The sequence below is a fragment of the Centroberyx gerrardi genome, chromosome 18 (genome assembly GCF_048128805.1).
Source record: "Centroberyx gerrardi isolate f3 chromosome 18, fCenGer3.hap1.cur.20231027, whole genome shotgun sequence".
NCBI lineage: Eukaryota > Metazoa > Chordata > Actinopteri > Beryciformes > Berycidae > Centroberyx > Centroberyx gerrardi.
Window position 1 is genome coordinate 28,668,781 of NC_136014.1, and position 20,000 is coordinate 28,688,780.

The 20,000-nt window shown below is 47.8% G+C and overlaps 1 protein-coding gene across 1 annotated transcript in view; it reads left to right on the forward strand.

Moving 5' to 3' along the window:
* The first annotated feature begins 1,931 nt into the window (after positions 1 to 1,931).
* The window catches only part of cdc42bpb (CDC42 binding protein kinase beta (DMPK-like)), a 62,537-nt gene continuing 44,468 nt past the window's right edge, over positions 1,932 to 20,000 (forward strand). Inside the window, 1 exon segment of the mRNA XM_078289790.1 lies at positions 1,932 to 2,655. Within this exon segment, the coding sequence (XP_078145916.1) occupies positions 2,481 to 2,655 (175 nt within the window). The 5' untranslated portion in view covers positions 1,932 to 2,480.

Genomic DNA, 20,000 nt, shown 5'->3' on the forward strand with positions numbered 1-20,000 from the left:
TATTTTTTGCATTTGCATTTTTGCACTGTCTCTATAGTCTCTATATTATGTACATTACCTCTATTGTTTTATATTATTACCTCTTCTCTTTATTATCTTATTGTACTGCTGTGGCCCCTGAATTTCCCCAAGGGGATTAATAAAGTGCTATCTTATCTTATCTTATCTTATCTTATCTTATCTTAACTTATCTTAACTTATCTTAACTTAGAACTGAGGCTCCAGCAGGGGGAGCAGCTGGTTCAGTAACTCTGATCAGACAGGCAGCGACCTGCTTCCTTCTTCTTCATCAGGCTTTTTCAGGTTTCCTTCTTCTTCATGAGCCTTTAAACAGCAGCTTGGTTCCTCTGCTCCGTCCTGTTAAAGTCAGCTGGATCCAAGTCAGCTGGATCCAGGGTCAAAGGTCAGAATCACTTTAATCTGAGAGAAACTCTATTTACACCGAGTCATACCAGTTACAGCCACCACACACACAGACACACACACACACACACACACACACACACACACAGACACACACAGACACACACACACACACACACACACAGACACACACAGACACACACACACACACACACAAAACCTTGCCTTAACAACCACACCCAGATACATGCAGATCTACCCTCTGTCTTATACACACACTCAGTGTAAACACACACACTCACACACACACACACACACACACACACACCCTGAGGCATGGACGTGTTGACGCAGATCCCCCCCCCCCCCCCCCCCCCCCACACACACACACACACACACTGCAGGAATGTGTGGCAGCAGGGAGGAACTTCCTGCAACACTGGAGTCAGGACTCTCCTCCCTCTGTGTCCTTGTCTCCTTATTTCCTTGTCTCCTCTGTCCTTCCTCCTCCTGGTGTCCTCCTCATCATCTTCCTCCTCCTCCTCCTCCTCCTCATCATGATCTTCCTCTTCCTCTTCCTCCTCCTCAGACAGCAGGAATCTTTTAGAAAAGCTTCAGCTGGGTTTCACTTCAGCAGACTGAAGCAGTAAAGTCAGCAGCAGTGTGAAACAGACTTTTAATAAAAATAAAATAAATAAATAAATAAATAATCCAGCTTCAGTCAGTTCTGTAAGAACCAGATGGAGAATAACTGGGTCAAATAAATAACAGACTGGGAAATGGACAAGAAGACTGGAAGTTATTTTCAGGATCAGACTGGTGCGCGCGGCCTGGTGCGCGCGGCCCGGTGAGGTCAGCACCAGTCTGCTCCCAGTTGCTGTCAATCATGGCATGACGTCACGCATCCATACCGTTTCCGGTGTAGGAAGGCGGATCCTCCATATTCCCCAGGGAGAGACAGCCGCGTCAAGCCCGCGCACAGCAACACCAAGCAACATCCGCTGTGGTGAGTGTACTCTTCAAAATAAAAGTGCGGGAATCTATTTTTTTTTTGTATTTAAATGTAAAAAAAAAAAAAAAATAGTATTCACACCAAATACCAGAGGAACTGCATGCGTCATCCACAGAGTAATCATATTGCGAATCATATTGCTCCAGTGGTGAAAGATAACTAAAATAGATTTAGAAATATTTGGATTGATGTTGACTTTTCACTCTAATTACACAGAACAGTTCTGCGGACTGGTATGAAGAGGATCCACATCCTGGACTGCAGAATTAATAAAAGAGACTTGAACAAAAACTATTAGAGAACACTAAGAAACCAGCGGGTTAAACCAACAGAACAAAATGCTTATGCAGCAACTTCATCTGATTCATTTGATGACTTTAATACACATTAAGAATTAATAAAATGGTCGAGGATGACACGTTTATTATCACTGTGCTCCTCATGATGTGGACAGAGATGGACAGGAATATACGTTTGTCCTGTGGACTTTTATTTTGAAGAACCCACGGACCGGAAGTGTGGTATAGTTTCCGCTAGCTTGCCGCTGGAAGAGTCGAGGCGGATTCAGCCATATTCCACTGATCCGCCACACCGGCAGCCAGGCTGGAAACTACCGAGAAAAGGATTAATCCCCGGAAAGACCGAAACTGACGCGTTTTATGTTCGTTAGTCTTTAACTCGACAGCGGCCCGGACGGTCCGGGACGCTCCCGAGCTGATAGTCCGACCGGGAGACTGGAGGAGCGCCGGCCGACCTGAGAGTCGACGGTCTGACCGACATCCCGATTTCTGAGAGGAAAGTCCAGATTTATCGGGATTAAAACCGATGTGGTCTGAACGGACAGGACCAGGCCCGCAGGCGGAGACCAGATAAGACGGCGGACACACAGAAAGCAGCAGGAACGGACTGAAAAACCGCCGCTCAAAATGTCGGGATTATTTTCTGGGTTGCTGGCGAGCTAGGCGGCTAGCTAAAGTTAGCTGGTTGGAGACTCGGGAGATCCGCAGGAAACTGGTCGAGCGCCGAGGACCGGCCCGGGACCGGCGGCTGGTTTAGGCGGAGTTCAGTTCAGGTTATTGTTCTGGAGGCGCAGGTTGTTTTAAAAATGTCAGCCAAGGTCCGTCTGAAGAAGCTGGAGGACCTGCTGCTGGAGCAGAAGGAGTCCGGGTCCGGGTCCCTCAGTGTGGAGACGCTGCTGGACCTGCTGCTCTGCTTCTACAACGAGTGCAGCAGCTCGCCGCTGAAGAGGGAGAAACACGTTACTGACTTCCTGGAGTGGGGTAAGACTGCAAGCCGGGGTCCTACAGGGGGTCCTACAGGGGGTCCAGGGGTTCCACAGGGGGTCCTACAGGGGGTCCTACAGGGGGTCCTACAGGGGGTCCTACAGGGGGTCCAGGGGTTCCTACAGGGGGTCCTACAGGGGGTCCTACAGGGGGTTCCACAGGGGGTCCTACAGGGGGTCCTACAGGGGGTCCAGGGGTTCCACAGGGGGTCCTACAGGGGGTCCTACAGCGGGTCCAGGGGTTCCACAGGGGGTCCTACAGGGGGTCCTACAGGGGGTTCCACAGGGGGTCCTACAGGGGGTCCTACAGGGGGTTCCACAGGGGGTCCTACAGGGGGTCCTACAGCAGGTCCAGGGGTTCCACAGGGGGTCCTACAGGGGGTCCAGGGACCTACAGGGGGTCTACAGGGGGTTCGGGGACCTACAGGACCTCTACAGGGGGTTCAGGGGTTCTACAGGGGGTTCTATAGGGGGTTCTATAGGCGGTCCAGGGACCTAAAGGGGTCCTACAGGGGGTCTTGGGGTTCTATAGGGGGTTCTACAGGAGGTTCTATAGGCGGTCCAGGGACCTAAAGGGGTTCTACAGGGGGTTCTATAGGCGGTCCAGGGGTCCTTGAGAGGGCTCCAGGTCTTTCAGGGCATTCAAGGGGTCTGTGAGGAGGTTCCAGGGGTTCTGTTGGGGGTCCAGGGGTTCTGTTGGGGGTCCAGGGGTCTGTGAGGAGGTTCCAGCAGACCTTGAGCAGGTTTCAGCTGCAGGGTTTCTGGGATTAAACCTCAGAAGGCGGATCAGAGGTAGAAAACATCTCAGTGTCCTTGACCTGAAAAAGTCTGGAAACTTTTGGACTAAATGATGATAAGCAGCAGAACGCTCAGATCAGCTCGGCCTGGACCGGCCTGGACCGGCCTGGACCGGCTCGGCTCGGCCCGGCCCGGCCCGGCTCGGCCCGGCCCGGCCCGGCCCGGCCCGGCTCGGCCCGGCTCGGCCTGGCCTGGATTATATCTGCTGTGTAGAAACAGGAACCAGCCAGCAGCCGGTGGTCAGGAGACACAAAACAGATCAGTACTGACACGTGAAGTATAGTGTGTACTACAACATGTAAAGTATAATAAGTACTATAACGTGAAGTATAGTGTGTACTACAACATGTAAAGTATAATAAGTACTATAACGTGAAGTATAGTGTGTACTACAACATGTAAAGTATAATAAGTACTATAACGTGAAGTATAGTGTGTACTACAACATGTAAAGTATAATAAGTACTATAACGTGAAGTATAGTGTGTACTACAACATGTAAAGTATTATAAGTACTATAACGTGAAGTATAGTGTGTACTACAACATGTAAAGTATAATAAGTACTATAACGTGAAGTATAGTGTGATCTACAACATGTAAAGTATTATAAGTACTATAACGTGAAGTATAGTGTGGTGTGTACTACAACATGTAAAGTATAGTATGTACTATATAGAATATAGTGTATACTTGTATGTGAATATGTGTATTCAGGCTGCTGTAGGATTGGTCAGCCTCAAAGCCTTGGCCTACCTCACACTGTGGTCTAGTTTGGTCTACTTTGGCCTGGTTTGGCCCAGTTGGCCTGGTTTGGCCCAGTTGGCCTGGTTTGGCCCGGTCTGGCCTGGTTTGGCCCAGTTGGCCTGGTTTGGCCCGGTCTGGCCTGGTTTGGCCCAGTTGGCCTGGTTTGGTCCGGTCTGGCCTGGTTTGGCCTGACTTGGCCTGCTTGCTGTCCCCTCCCAGAGGTGAGTGGACTTTATATTGGAGCGTTATCAGCAGCAGATTACAGCAGGCAGCCTGTTCACCCTGACTGCTGAGTCAGGGGCAGGGAACGGGTCATATGGTGGATCTGTACTGTACAGATCTATAATGTACAGGTCTGTCCTGTACAGATCTATAATGTACAGATCTATAATGTACAGGTCTGTAATGTACAGGTCTGTAATGTACAGGTCTGTACTGTACAGGTCTGTACTGTACAGGTCTGTAATGTACAGATCTATAATGTACAGGTCTGTAATGTACAGATCTATAATGTACAGGTCTGTACTGTACAGGTCTGTACTGTACAGATCTATAATGTACAGGTCTGTACTGTACAGATCTATAATATACAGGTCTGTAATGTACAGATCTATAATGTACAGGTCTGTAATGTACAGATCTATAATGTACAGGTCTGTAATGTACAGATCTATAATGTACAGGTCTGTACTGTACAGGTCTGTACTGTACAGATCTATAATGTACAGGTCTGTACTGTACAGATCTATAATGTACAGGTCTGTACAGTACAGGTCTGTAATGTACAGATCTATAATGTACAGGTCTGTAATGTACAGATCTATAATGTACAGGTCTGTACTGTACAGATCTATAATGTACAGGTCTGTACAGTACAGGTCTGTACTGTACAGATCTATAATGTACAGGTCTGTCCTGTACAGATCTATAATGTACAGGTCTGTACTGTACAGGTCTGTACTGTACAGCTCTATAATGTACAGGTCTATGTTTTGGTGTAAACAGAACCATCATGTTTCAGAGAGTCCAGCAGGTTCAGTCTGGTGAAGCTCCAGCTGCAGGAGCAGGTCTGTGAGCAGGTCTGTGAGCAGGTCAGGTGTGTGTGTGTGTGCGTGTGTGTGTGTGTGTGTGTGTGTGTGTGTGGAGCTGCTTGTTTGTGTGAAGTGAGGGTTTGTGTGCTTGTTTGTGTGTGAGGTGAATCGACGGCGCGTCACTATTCTACTTGGTAGTTGTAGTCTATCGTGCGATTAAACATCATGTCCGGCTGCGTAGAGTCCATACATCCAACACCAATTCCCACAATTCCTAGGGAACAATCCCATAATTCCTATGCGGTTTCCTCCGAGGGCAGCGCAGCACCCGGACAGTCAGCGCACACTACAGTTATATTGTAGTTCATCTTCAAAAAAGGCAAGCGGTTGCAAACATGTTTTGATTTAATGACTGAATAATTACCTTTGTGAGACGAACGTGAAGTACAGTGTGAACTTTCCACGCCGTCACTCAGAGGCTAACGTTAGCAGAGCGGAGCGGCGATCAGCGGTAACAAACGAGACCGGCTGACCGACACACACCGCAGCGTTAAACAACTTAAACCGACTCTGAGGTGAAGAAAACAACTCGGCTCAGAAACCCTGCGCGGCTCGGCGTCTCGGAGCGATGGCTGACGCTGCAGAGAGGCCGCTCTCCGACACGCTCCGCCTCCCCCTCATTTTGTTATTCTCATACAGCCAGGAGACTGTAAGGTGCTTTCAAATTCATTTATTCATTAATTAATGCAGTTCACTTTTTAAAATAAAAAGGCTGCGGACCATTTATCTTAATTGCCAGTTATGTTTCATATAGTGTTTCAGTGGCCTAAGGACACCAGTGAATGGTTTGGCACACAGTATCCTGGAGCAAGAGACTGAAAGTAGTGCCCCCTTTTCTATTCATTCAATCGAGAATAGTTTTGAATCGAGAATCTATTCTGAATCGATTCGGACGCCCGAGAATCGGAATCAAATCGAATCGTGAGATTCCCAAAGATTCACACCCCTAATTTGAAGCGTAATATATTGATGTTTTGTATACAGTTGTTATGTCCCTGCAATTTACCATTATGGGCAAATAAAGAAAATGTTTGTCTGAAAACATTTCTTATTAAGGTTTGGATTTTGTGTGCCCTGTATGCAGCATTAATGTCACATACCTGTTGAAGTGATGAACTGCACTACTGGTTGTTTTTAGAGATGTAACAGACGTTTTATACGCGTGCTTCAATTAAACTATCAACCTCTGTAGCACCGGTGCTATGTGCAAAAAAAGTTAACGTACAGCCCTGCATCAGCACCTTTGATTCTCCCATCAGCCCCTCTCAGTGTTCCCCCTCAGGCAGGATGTCAGCCTGCAGACCGTCAGTCAGGAGACCAGGATCCAGACCTGGACTGCCAGTCTTGTTTTAAATGTTTCAGCGTTCGATCCCTCAGAGCGGAAACTTACGATTCCACAGTTTGCTCCTAACTCCCCTGTATTTCTGACAGTATTTGTAAACAGTAAGACTTTTAATCAGATGAGTCAAACTGTACTGAGAGCAGACTGGCATGTGGTCCGGTCTCCACTGGACTCAGCTGGACTCCCTGCGGGTCTGGACCAGGACAGGTCAGTGAAGGGAGTGATGTATTATTCAAGTAAAACCAACACAGTGAAGTCACTTTGTGATCACAGCTCTTTAAACACTATGACAGGACCAACTGCTGGCTGGAGTCAGGTTTGGTTTCTGGTTTGGTGTGACATCACAGAGTTTTGATTTGCTGTGAAACAGGAAGTCAGATGTGTTCACTTCCTGTATGGTAAAAGTGAAAAAGCTGCTGAACTGAAGCCTGCAGAAAACTACAATCTGTTTATTCCCATGTGAGCTGAATGCAGCTGGTTAGTTTACTCTTTCTATTGTAAAATCAGTCAGCTTCCCACCTGACCACACCCACCTTGTTGATTGACAGCTGAGGCAGAGCCACGCCCACCTGCCACTGTTTACATGTCAGCACAAACCCTGGCTGTTCTGTCAGACTGGTTAGACTACTGACAGAGAGAGAGAAATATTATTTGAAAATTAATGACATTTCAGTACTATTTGACATGTATAATGTCATGCAGTTCAATGCAATGAACATCAATTTGATTATTCAAATGTAAAATAATAACAAAAAATAATAACAAACACTGTCACAGTTCAGAGTCCAAAGTGATTCTTCAGATTTCTTCCTCAGTCTGACCAGAAAACACAAAGGATTCATTTAATAAGAAAAGAGAAAAACAGCAAATCTGTGAAGCTGGAACCAGCAACTGTTTGATATTTTTACTGGAGCCGAACAATTAATCGGAAAAAAAAATCGAAATCGCAATAGGAAATTCTGCAATTTCCAAACCTCAGAGTCTCAGTTAGTTTCTTCAGAGAGAGTTCGGTCCAAACTGGATTTGTGAAGAAGGTTTAGAATGAAAACCTTCATCAGACTCAGACTCAGTAAATCTGCTCACTCACAGCTAGTTTTTAACTAAATCACTTTTCTTTAAACTATTTTAAAGTTCTAAAAGATTTACGATAAGAAAAACTTGTGATGAAATGAATCGCAGTTTAAATCTGAATCGCAATATTCTGTCAAATAATCACAATTAGATTTTTTGTCAATATCTTTCAGCCCTAATTTTTACTGATAAATGACTAAAACAATTAATGGATTTGCAAAATTGTAATTGATTAATTTCCTGTTGACCAATGGATTAATCAACTAATTGCTTCAGCACTATGTGACATCAAAATAATTTCTTACAATTATTGTGATATTAGTTCCTTCCAATTTGCCCGGTCCTAATCTGGATTGACTCATCACAGCAACATGACCATCGTTACCATAACAACACTGTCACCATGGCAACACCACTATCACCATCCTAACAACACTGTCACCACCATAACATCACTGTCACCACGGCAACACCACTATCACCATCCTAACAACACCGTCACCACCATAACAACACCATCATCACCATAACAACAACACTCATCACCATAACAACACTGTCATCACCATAACAACACCGTCACCATAACAACTGTCACCACCGTAACAACACCATCGTCACCGTAACAACACCGTCATCACCATAATAACACCGTCATCACCGTAACAACACCGTCATCACCATAACAACACCGTCACCATAACAACTGTCACCACCGTAACAACACTGTCACCATAGCAACACTGTCATCACCATAACAACACTGTCATCACCATAACAACACTGTCATCACCATAACAACACTGTCTCCATAACAACACCGTCATCACCATAACACCGTCATCACCATAACAACACTGTTATCACCATAACAACACTGTCACCATAACAACACCGTCATCACCATAACAACGCTGTAGTAATCACTAATGAGACTCTTTCACAGTTTCACAAGCTCTCCATCCAAATTATATTATTGTCACTTTGTAATGACATTTTTAAATTGTTGTTTACATTCTAGCAGCCAATGGCATCGCTGGAAAGATTTGAGTCTCAGAAATAAACAGAATTCTGCAGTCAGACTTGTCATCAGATCGGCAGGTCGTCCGTCAGTAATAATCCTCCCACACGGTGACTGTGTGTTGACCAGCCAGTCCGTGACAGGAAGAGGCAGGCGCTCAGCAGGTAGAGCAGGGGCTGCTGGGAGTTTGCAGCCCGGTTGCATCAGCCGGTCCCGACCTGTCGGGCTGCAGGTCGACCTGCCGGGTTCCTCTGTACAGCTGCTGTCAGGCAGCTGCTGCAGGGAGCTGTGGCATGACTGAAGAGAATTCCAGTCATTCCTGCTGATCTCACACACACACACACACACACACACACACACACACACACACACCCCAGGCCTCCCCTCCCCCTCAGGACACACATTATATCTCTGAGCTCTGCTGGAAAATGGCTCACTGTGGTGTTAACATCCTCCACAGCGCTCATGGGAAATGTAGTTTTACTCTGATTGGTTCTCCTGCTCCAGCTGACTGACTGGGTTTGGAGGGGGAGGTGGGGGAGGTGGGGGAGGTGGGGGGGGTGGGGGAGGGGGGGGGGGGGGGGGGGGGGTCGGGGGGGTGGGGGGGTGGGGGAGGGGGGGGGGGGGGGGGGTCGGGGGGGTGGGGGAGGTGGGGGAGGGGGGGGGGGGGGGGGGTGGGGGAGGGGGGGGGGGGGGGTGGCGGGGTGGGGGGGTGGGGGAGGGGGGGGAGGTGGGCGGGGTGGGGGGGGGTGGGGGTCAAAGTTACCACTGCTGTTGGTGAAAGTGTTTTTCAGGAATGAAGAACAGCAGAATGTGCTTTTAACAGGTTTGAAGGACCCAAGGGTGATGAGACTCACCACACTCTGTGTGTTGTTGTGTGTGGTGTGTTGTGTTGTTGTGTTGTTGTGTTGTTGTGTGTTGTGTTGTTGTGTGTTGTTGTGTTGTTGTGTGTTGTGTTGTGTTGTGTTGTTGTGTGTTGTGTTGTTATGTTGTTGTGTGTTGTGTGTTATGTTGTGTGTTGTGTGTTGTGTTGTTGTGTGTGGTGTGTTGTGTTGTGTTGTTGTGTTGTTGTGTGTTGTGTTGTTGTGTTGTTGTGTTGTTGTGTGTTGTGTTGTTGTGTTGTTGTGTTGTTGTGTGTGGTGTGTTGTGTTGTTGTGTGTTGTGTTGTTGTGTGTTGTGTTGTTGTGTGTGTTGTGTTGTGTTGTTGTGTGTTGTGTGTTGTGTTGTGTTGTTGTGTGTTATGTTGTGTGTTGTGTTGTGTTGTTGTGTGTTATGTTGTGTGTGGTGTGTTGTGTGTTGTGTTGTTGTGTGTGGTGTGTTGTGTTGTTGTGTGTGGTGTGTTGTGTTGTTGTGTGTGGTGTGTTGTGTGTTGTTGTGTGTTGTTGTGTGTGGTGTGTTGTGTGTTGTTGTGTGTTGTGTTGTTGTGTGTTGTGTGTTGTGTTGTTGTGTGTTATGTTGTGTGTGGTGTGTTGTGTGTTGTGTTGTTGTGTGTGGTTTGTTGTGTGTTGTGTGTTGTTGTGTGTGGTGTGTTGTGTTGTTGTGTGTGGTTTGTTGTGTGTTGTGTGTTGTTGTGTGTGGTTTGTTGTGTGTTGTGTGTTGTGTGTTGTTGTGTGTGGTTTGTTGTGTGTTGTGTGTTGTTGTGTGTTGTGTGTGGTTTGTTGTGTGTTGTGTGTTGTGTGTGGTTTGTTGTGTGTGGTTTGTTGTGTGTGTTGTGTGTTGTTGTGTGTTGTGTGTGGTTTGTTGTGTGTTGTGTGTTGTGTGTTGTTGTGTGTGGTGTGTTGTGTGTTGTGTGTTGTTGTGTGTTGTGTGTTGTTGTGTGTGGTTTGTTGTGTGTTGTTGTGTGTGGTGTGTTGTGTTGTTGTGTGTTGTGTGTTGTTGTGTGTGGTGTGTTGTGTTGTTGTGTGTTGTGTTGTTGTGTGTTGTGTGTGGTTTGTTGTGTTGTTGTGTGTTGTTGTGTGTTGTGTGTTGTGTTGTTGTGTGTTGTGTGTTGTGGTGTGTTGTGTTGTTGTGTGTTGTGTGTTGTTGTGTGTTGTGCAGCGGTGCGAGGCTGCAGGCTCCTGAACACTGGCTCAGTTGTCTGTCTGGAGGCTCTGTGGTGTCGACTCACCAGCTCCCATCAGCCTCCATTGTGTTTCCAGTAGGACAGAGCAGGCTGTTGAGCTGTTGACAGCACTGTGTTTGTTTACACCTCCCTCTGCTGCAGGGACGCCCCCCCCCCCCCCCCCCCCCCCCCCCGCTGCAGATCTACATGGCAGAGCAGTAGCTGTGTTGTTTAGCTCATCCTGTCTGCAGCCTGGCTTCATTAGTACAACATGGAGAATATCAGCAGCACACCAAAAAAAACATTAGCACCAGTAACCCCAGTCCACCCTCCCAGTTCCAGACTGGGGGAGACCAGCATCAGTCTGTGGGATCTGATAGCAAGACAGATCCCCGATACAGGATACTGGACCCGGGTGCAGGTTTCTGGGTACACTGTCAGAAAAAATGTACAGAGTTGAACCATTTTGACAAACAGCCAGCAACAAAAGGTAGAAACTCTACCATCTTGTCTAAGAATGTAAAGTGTACACAGTACAGAGACCAGGGTACAGGAGACCGAGGCACCGGGTAAAGGGTTCAGGGAACATGGAGCAGGTTCTGGGAACATGGAGCAGGTTCTGGGAACATGGAGCAGGTTCTGGGAACACGGAGCAGGAAACATGCAGCAGGTTCAGGGAACATGGAGCAGGTTCTGGGAACACGGAGCAGGAAACATGCAGCAGGTTCAGGGAACATGGAGCAGGTTCTGGGAACATGGAGCAGTTTCAGGGGACATGGAGCAGGTTCTGGGAACATGGAGCAGGTTCAGGGGACATGGAGCAGGTTCTGGGAACATGGAGCAGGTTCAGGGAACATGGAGCAGGTTCTGGGAACACGGAGCAGGAAACATGCAGCAGGTTCAGGGAACATGGAGCAGGTTCTGGGAACATGGAGCAGGTTCAGGGAACATGGAGCAGGTTCTGGGAACATGGAGCAGGTTCAGGGGACATGGAGCAGGTTCTGGGAACATGGAGCAGGTTCAGGGGACATGGAGCAGGTTCTGGGAACATGGAGCAGGTTCAGGGGACATGGAGCAGGTTCTGGGAACATGGAGCAGGTTCAGGGGACACGGAGCAGGTTCAGGAAACACGGAGCAGGTTCAGGAAACATGGAGCAGGTTCAGGGAACATAGAGCAGGTTCAGGGGACATGGAGCAGGAAACATGGAGCAGGTTCAGGAAACATGGAGCAGGAAACATGGAGCAGGTTCAGGGGACATGGAGCAGGTTCAGGGGACATGGAGCAGGTTCAGGGAACATGGAGCAGGAAACATGGAGCAGGTTCAGGGGAACCGGAGCAGGTTCAGGGAACACGGAGCAGGTTCAGGAAACATGGAGCAGGTTCAGGGGAACCGGAGCAGGTTCAGGGAACACGGAGCAGGTTCAGGAAACATGGAGCAGGTTCAGGGGAACCGGAGCAGGTTCAGGGGAACCGGAGCAGGTTCAGGGAACACGGAGCAGGTTCAGGAAACATGGAGCAGGTTCAGGAAACATGGAGCAGGTTCAGGGGAACCGGAGCAGGTTCAGGGAACACGGAGCAGGTTCAGGGAACACGGAGCAGGTTCAGGGGACACGGAGCAGGTTCAGAGGACACGGAGCAGGTTCTGGGAACACGGAGCAGGTTCAGGGAACACGGAGCAGGTTCAGGGGAACCGGAGCAGGTTCAGGGAACACGGAGCAGGTTCAGGGAACACGGAGCAGGTTCAGGGGACACGGAGCAGGTTCAGGGAACACGGAGCAGGTTCAGGGGAAACCGGAGCAGGTTCAGGGAACACGGAGCAGGTTCAGGGGACACGGAGCAGGTTCAGGAAACATGGAGCAGGTTCAGGGGAACCGGAGCAGGTTCAGGGAACACGGAGCAGGTTCAGGGAACACGGAGCAGGTTCAGGGGACACGGAGCAGATTCAGGGGACACGGAGCAGGTTCAGGGGACACGGAGCAGGTTCTGGGGACACGGAGCAGGTTCTGGGAACATGGAGCAGGTTCAGAGAACACGGAGCAGGTTCTGGGGACACGGAGCAGGTTCTGGGAACATGGAGCAGGTTCAGAGGACACGGAGCAGGTTCTGGGAACACGGAGCAGGTTCTGGGAACACGGAGCAGGTTCAGGGAACATGGAGCAGGTTCAGAGAACATGGAGCAGGTTCAGGGAACATGGAGCAGGTTCAGGGAACACAGAGCAGGTTCAGAGAACACGGAGCAGGTTCTGGGAACACGGATCAGGTTCAGGGAACACGGAGCAGGTTCAGAGAACATGGAGCAGGGAACACGGAGCAGGTTCTGGGAACACAGAGCAGGTTCAGAGAACACGGAGCAGGTTCTGGGAACACGGAGCAGGTTCTGGGAACACGGAGCAGGTTCAGGGGACATGGAACAGGAAACATGGAGCAGGTTCAGAGAACATGGAGCAGGGAACATGGAGCAGGGCTCAGGGTATTGGGACCAGGGTCCAGGTCAGGCTCCTTATGGCTGCAGCTGGTTCAGTGGTTTCTGTATCTACCAGTTCCAGTTCCAGTGCAGGTTGGACTGAAACTCTTCTAAAAGGGAAATATTCAGTGTTCTCAGTGTGTTTTGCAGCAGCCAGCCTCCAGAGTCCAGTTCAGTTTTCTAATGCACTCTAACAGTTTTATAAATACACAATGTGAAGCCAAGTTGGAAGGTCTTTTACAGTCTCACTTGGATATTAAAATTTTGGTCGTATCAACTGAAAACAAGTCAGTTGAAGAAATATTTTGCATGAAATTATTTAACGGCTAAGCAAAACTGAAGATAAAGCCAACCTTAAAAGAACTGATGAAATTATGAAATTGTTAAAAGATGATGATGATGGTGATATCTTAGACCAGTTGTTCCCAAGTTCTTCAGGAGGATCCAAGGATTACAAGCAAAATGAGGAATAATGTAATTTCTCTTCACTTTCCCCCAGCAAATAACAGGATGTATGAGAATGGCTGCTGTGATCACAAGTTTCACTTTTTTTTAGAATTATAAAATTATATACTAAATTATATTTGACAACAACTGGTGGCCTATGTCATGTCAGCTGATTTGTGTTTCCCATCACATGACAAGGTTTGGGAAGCCGCCACCTTTTAGATTTAACTCACTGTGAAAAACACAGAAGAATATTACTGCTCTATTCTACATATTATTTCTGTTCTGAACGTTGAACAACTCTGCTGTAAATCTACAAACAATCAGCACAGAGCGATGGTTGAAGAGATGGGAATTCAGTCAGTCCACATGTTATTCAGTTGAGGAACAGTTGTGATGAGCAGAACTTCGCTCGATAACCAGCTGATCGGTCCATCAACTGGACCAAGGTCCACTGAGAGCTACAGATCTTCTCTTCACTAACACAAACTACTCTAACAGGAATATTCTGCACCGAACTGCAGATAAATAATCAAACAAAACGTTCAGAGACCGATGTTCTTAGTCAGCGAAGAGTTTTATTAAGTGTCCAGAACACACTGCAGCTCTCCGCTGGATTTCAAGCCTCTGAGTGGAATATAAAGCAAGTAAGGGCTTGATGGAAAGATACAGAGATTTGCTGCAGGACAAATTTTAAAGTCTCTAGACTGTTGGACTGTTACCCAGAGGAGAGGAGGGGCCACCAGCTGTCTGTCACAGTACGCTGTCTGTGATTGGCTCAAGCTTCAACAGAACGGTCATGGTGCAAACATATCCCATCGGTTACGACAACGTGTCGCAACTTAAAACAATTTAACATCCACAGCTGAGAGAAAACGGAGCTGTGGCACTGAACAGATAATTAGCAGTGAGCGCTTATTGATAACGCTGAATATTATTCTTGTAGTTGTTACTATAAAAGCCTGTCTGTGGTTCTGAGGGGAACCTGCTGTGTCTCCTGTCTGTAGTTCTGAGGGGAACCTGCTGTGTCTCCTGTCTGTGGTTCTGAGGGGAACCTGCTGTGTCTCCTGTCTGTAGTTCTGAGGGGAACCTGCTGTGTCTCCTGTCTGTGGTTCTGAGGGGAACCTGCTGTGTCTCCCTGTCTGTGGTTCTGAGGGGAACCTGCTGTGTCTCCTGTCTGTGGTTCTGAGGGGAACCTGCTGTGTCTCCTGTCTGTGGTTCTGAGGGGAACCTGCTGTGTCTCCTGTCTGTGGTTCTGAGGGGAACCTGCTGTGTCTCCTGTCTGTGGTTCTGAGGGGAACAGGTAGATCTGTACTGTAGATCTACTGTAGATCTGTATTGTAGATCTGTACTGTAGATCTGTACTGTAGATCTACTGTAGATCTGTATTGTAGATCTGTACTGTAGATCTGTACTGTAGATCTACTGTAGATCTGTGCTGTAGATCTGTACTGTAGATCTGCTGTAGATCTGTACTGTAGATCTACTGTAGATCTGTACTGTAGATCTACTGTAGATCTGTATTGTAGATCTGTACTGTAGATCTGTACTGTAGATCTGCTGTAGATCTGTACTGTAGATCTGCTGTAGATCTACTGTAGATCTACAGTAGATCTACAGTAGATCTGTCTGAACCTACAGCGCTGAGTCTGTCATGTCAAAACCTGTTCAGACTGCAGCTGAAGTTTCCTGCTCCTCAAACTGAAACCCTTTAAAACCCAGTGGATAAACTGTGAAACACACTGACTGAATCTGATCTGAACCTGGTCTGAATCTGGTCTGAACCTGGTCTGAATCTGGTCTGAATCTGGTCTGAACCTGGTCTGAATCTGGTCTGAATCTGGTCTGAATCTGGTCTGAATCTTGTCTGAACCTGGTCTGAATCTTGTCTGAACCTGGTCTGAATCTGGTCTGAACCTGGTCTGAACCTGGTCTGAACCTGGTCTGAATCTGGTCTGAATCTGGTCTGAATCTGGTCTGAATCTGGTCTGAATCTGGTCTGAATCTTGTCTGAACCTGGTCTGAATCTGGTCTGAATCTGGTCTGAATCTGGTCTGAATCTGGTCTGAACCTGGTCTGAATCAGTCTCATTATTGTAGCAGCCACAGCATGTGGAACAGAAGAGTGTGTTTACCTGCTGCAGCAGCTGATAAGGTAAAGCAGAGCTGTCCAATCACAGTCCAGGGAGGTTTCCCTTCCAACCAATCACACAGCAGCTCAGTTCACTAACGAGTTCCTCCTGTCTGGTTGGTCGGACTGTTGGACTCCCTGGACCAGGATGGAGTCTGGACCAACTTCACCACCTTTAACCAACCTGATCTGGTCCTTCAGATCAGAAGTCAGTTCAGCATTATCTCACTGTCTCTCTCTCTCTGTCCTCTCTCTCTCTCTCTGTCTCTCTCTCTGTCTCTGTCTCTCTCTCTCTCTCTCTCTCTCTCTGTCTCTGTCTCTCTCTCTCTGTCTCTCTCTCTCTCTCTCTCTCTCTCTCTCTCTCTCTCTCTCTCTCTGTCTCTCTCTCTCTCTCTCTGTCTCTCTCTCTCTGTCTCTGTCTGTCTCTCTCTCTCTCTCTCTCTCTCTGTCTCTCTCTCTCTCTCTGTCTCTGTCTGTCTGTCTCTCTCTCTCTCTCTCTCTCTCTCTGTCTCTCTCTCTCTCTCTCTCTCTCTCTCTGTCTCTGTCTCTCTCTCTCTCTCACTCACTCACTCACTCACTCACACACCTGCAAACTTTTTCTCATGTAAATTTGTATATTTTTAATCTTTCTGACCAACTGAGGGAAAACAGTTGAATTCATGCTGCTGCTCTGTCTGTAGTGTGTCAGTGGGATTCCCCCCCCCCCCCACACACACACACACACACACACAGACGTATACTGACAGGTCTACAGTTGTTTTTCTCTTCATCTTCATTTCAGTGATGAAACGTCTTTCATTCTACCTGGAATGAACGGTCTTAAAAACTTGATGAAACCTGCAGAGTTTCTGTCTGAACGGAAATCTCTGGAATGAAGACGGAAGAACCAGAGAAGAAGAGTTTGATTTAGCGGTAAAGCAGACAGACACAGACAGACACAGACAGACACAGACAGAAACAGAAACAGACAGACACAGACAGAAACAGACAGCAACAGACAGCAGGTGAACCAGTCGTGGATCTTTACTGTGCAGCTGACTGACAACAGAGGGGCGGGGCTTGGCTGGCCGTCCTCCAATAGATTAAGCTCTTACGTAAACTTGCGTGGTTGCCGTGACAATCGGAAGGCCCAGTCACAGGGGAGAGGAGAGGGGCGTGGCTACAGAGTCACGGCTGACCAATCAGACACTAGATAGAAGAACAAAGAGGAAGCTAGAGAGGAAAGAGCTACTGACAGTTCATCCTCTTAACCAGCAACAGACAGACAGACAGGCAGAGAGAATGAGACAGGCAGGCAGACAGACAGGCAGAGAGAATGAGACAGGCAGAGAGACAGACAGGCAGACTGAAATGAGAGTTTGAGTATTAAAAAACAAGCAGCAGTTTGAAGAGTTTCCAGCAGTTGTTGACTGGTGAGTTCAGTCTGTGTGAAGTCTGTTCCACACAGAACCAGCAGTTCTCCACGTTCTCTCCATGTTCTCTCCACGTTCTCTCCACGTTCTCTCCACGTTCTCTCCACGTTCTCTCCACGTTCTCTCCACGTTCTCTCCATGTTCTCTCCATGTTCTCTCTCCTCTCAGCTTCTCTGAGTAAAGTTGAGGGTCCTGACAGGTGAGACAGTCTCACACAGCGGCCACAAGACCGGCACCGACCGCCAAGACCACCAGTTGGTTTATACAAGTTGATGTAAAGCGTTCTGTAGCGGTCTGTAACGCTGCGCATCACGTTACGTTCTCTGTCACACCAGAGACTAAACTCACTAATACCTCACCACACACACACACACACATACACACACACACCTCACCCGCTTGTGTGTGTGAAACACCAGCAGCTTGTACTCCATCTGACAGTCTCTTGTAAAATTACACAATTTGCTCCAAACACACGTGTGTTTGTAACGGTGTCGACCTGCTCAGCACTCAGAGAGTTAACATGAGTTAGAGCAGACTGGCATGTTACATGTTACCTGTTACATGTTACCTGTTACCACCTGACTCAGCTGGACACTGCTGTCTCTGCAGTGACAGTGAGGCTGTGATGCACTGAAACAAGTCTCCGCCCGTCTGGAAGATTTCTGAGTGAAGCTGCATGTGGGAGGGGCTTCTGTGACTGTAGAAACTACTGTCAGAGATACAGACAGGCTAACACACCTGTGCTAACAGGCTAACACACCCAGGCTAACAGGCTAACACACCCAGGCTAACAGGCTAACACACCTGTGCTAACAGGCTAACACACCCAGGCTAACAGGCTAACACACCCAGGCTAACAGGCTAACACACCTGTGCTAACAGGCTAACACACCTGTGCTAACAGGCTAACAGGCTAACACACCCAGGCTAACAGGCTAACACACCTGTGCTAACAGGCTAACAGGCTAACACACCCAGGCTAACAGGCTAACACACCTGTGCTAACAGGCTAACAGGCTAACACACCCAGGCTAACAGGCTAACACACCTGTGCTAACAGGCTAACACACCCAGGCTAACAGGCTAAAGCCTGTCAGTCCGTCAGGCTGCAGCAGAAAGTCATTTAGGAGGAAAGCTCGTTATCTAAAGTTACAGCTGCTCCACTTTCCTCTTTTCTAGGTGGATTTATATTTAGCAGCTCAAACTGACGGTTTAATAAAGCTGCTGTGTCCAACAGGAGAAGCTACTGACACACACACACACACACACATACACACACACAGGCTGTCTGAATGTTACTGAGTGTTAATCCTGTATGTTAATGGTGTGTATTCCTATGTATGTAAATGTTGGCGTGTTGACCTAGATAACGAACACACCAAGAACACAGATAAATAAAAGATGAGTGGAGTTGAGGGAGGCTGCTGGGTCCTAGTGCCTGCTTCTGAGTCAGGCTGAAACATGAAGCAGATGGAGGATCAGATCCGCTTCAGTCTGCTGACTGGACAGACTGCTGGACCAGCAGACAAATCCACCTGGTCCAGCTGGTCCATTTGGATCATCTGGTCCACCTGGTCCATCCGGTCCACCTGGTCCATTTGGATCATCTGGTCTAGGGATGCCGCGATCGATCGGCCAGCAATCGGAATCGGCCGATAATCAGTATAAATATGAGATCGGAGAATTCCGATAATGCTTTATAGTCGCCGATTGCAAACACCGATAGATGACGCAAAACACGTGAGCCGTGTGTGTTTGTTTACACACCGGTCTGCACTCTGCACCGCTGTCCGGTCCTGAACTGGACGACGGTCGAGACCAGAGGTTCGATTCTCGGCCCGAACCCGAGCCGGCCGGGCAGGAATTTCCCCTCCGTTCCTCGGGCCGGCCCGGTCTCGTGGTCAGAGATATAACGTCTTTTTTTTTTAAAATAATTGGGGTGGGGAGTAAGCTATTTGGTGTGATAATCAGAATGTTATATGTATTATAACATTGTAACCTTAAACCTTATGTATCAATCACTGTGATCGATACATATTCCCATCTCAGTCAGCAGCGTCTCCTCTCCTCTGGCGCCGTGTGCAGGCCGGCAGGTGATGACCGTGGATCAGATTTCTGTCATTCAAACAACTCAGAATTAGTTTACTTATAAACGGCCAACTTAATAACAAAATTTCGGTTTTAAACCGGGCTCGGGCCCATAAATGCAGCCAATGGGACGGCCCGTCAGACAGGGTAGGGTCGGGTTGTTTTTTTGGGCAGATCTAAGGTCCGGTCGAGACCCTAACAGCAGAGAGGCAACTGAAAAGTCTCATTTCTCTCTTAACAACATTCACTTATACAAAAACAAAGACTGAAACGGATCTATATCTTCGGAGGGCGTCTCCATTTATTTACCTCGACTCAACAAGCGGCAACAGTCTGAGTCTTGTGCTTCGTTATCTCACTAAATCATGTTGCTGCCTGGAACACATGGTTTTGTTTACATAATGATCAAGTAAATATTGAGGTAGAAAAAAAGAAAATGTGGATACTTTTTAACCAGGGCTCAGTTTGATGGATGAAATGTTTGTAAAATGGAAACTGTTAGACCTGTAATACCTCTGTACCAGCTGCTGTAACAAAACAAACAAACTATCTATGGCCGATCGGTATCGGCAGATATGGCTCATAGACGATCGGCCGCAAATAACGATATCAGGGCGTCCCTAATCTGGTCCACCTGGTCCACCTGGTCCACCTGGTCCATCTGGTCCACCTGGTCCACCTGGTCCAC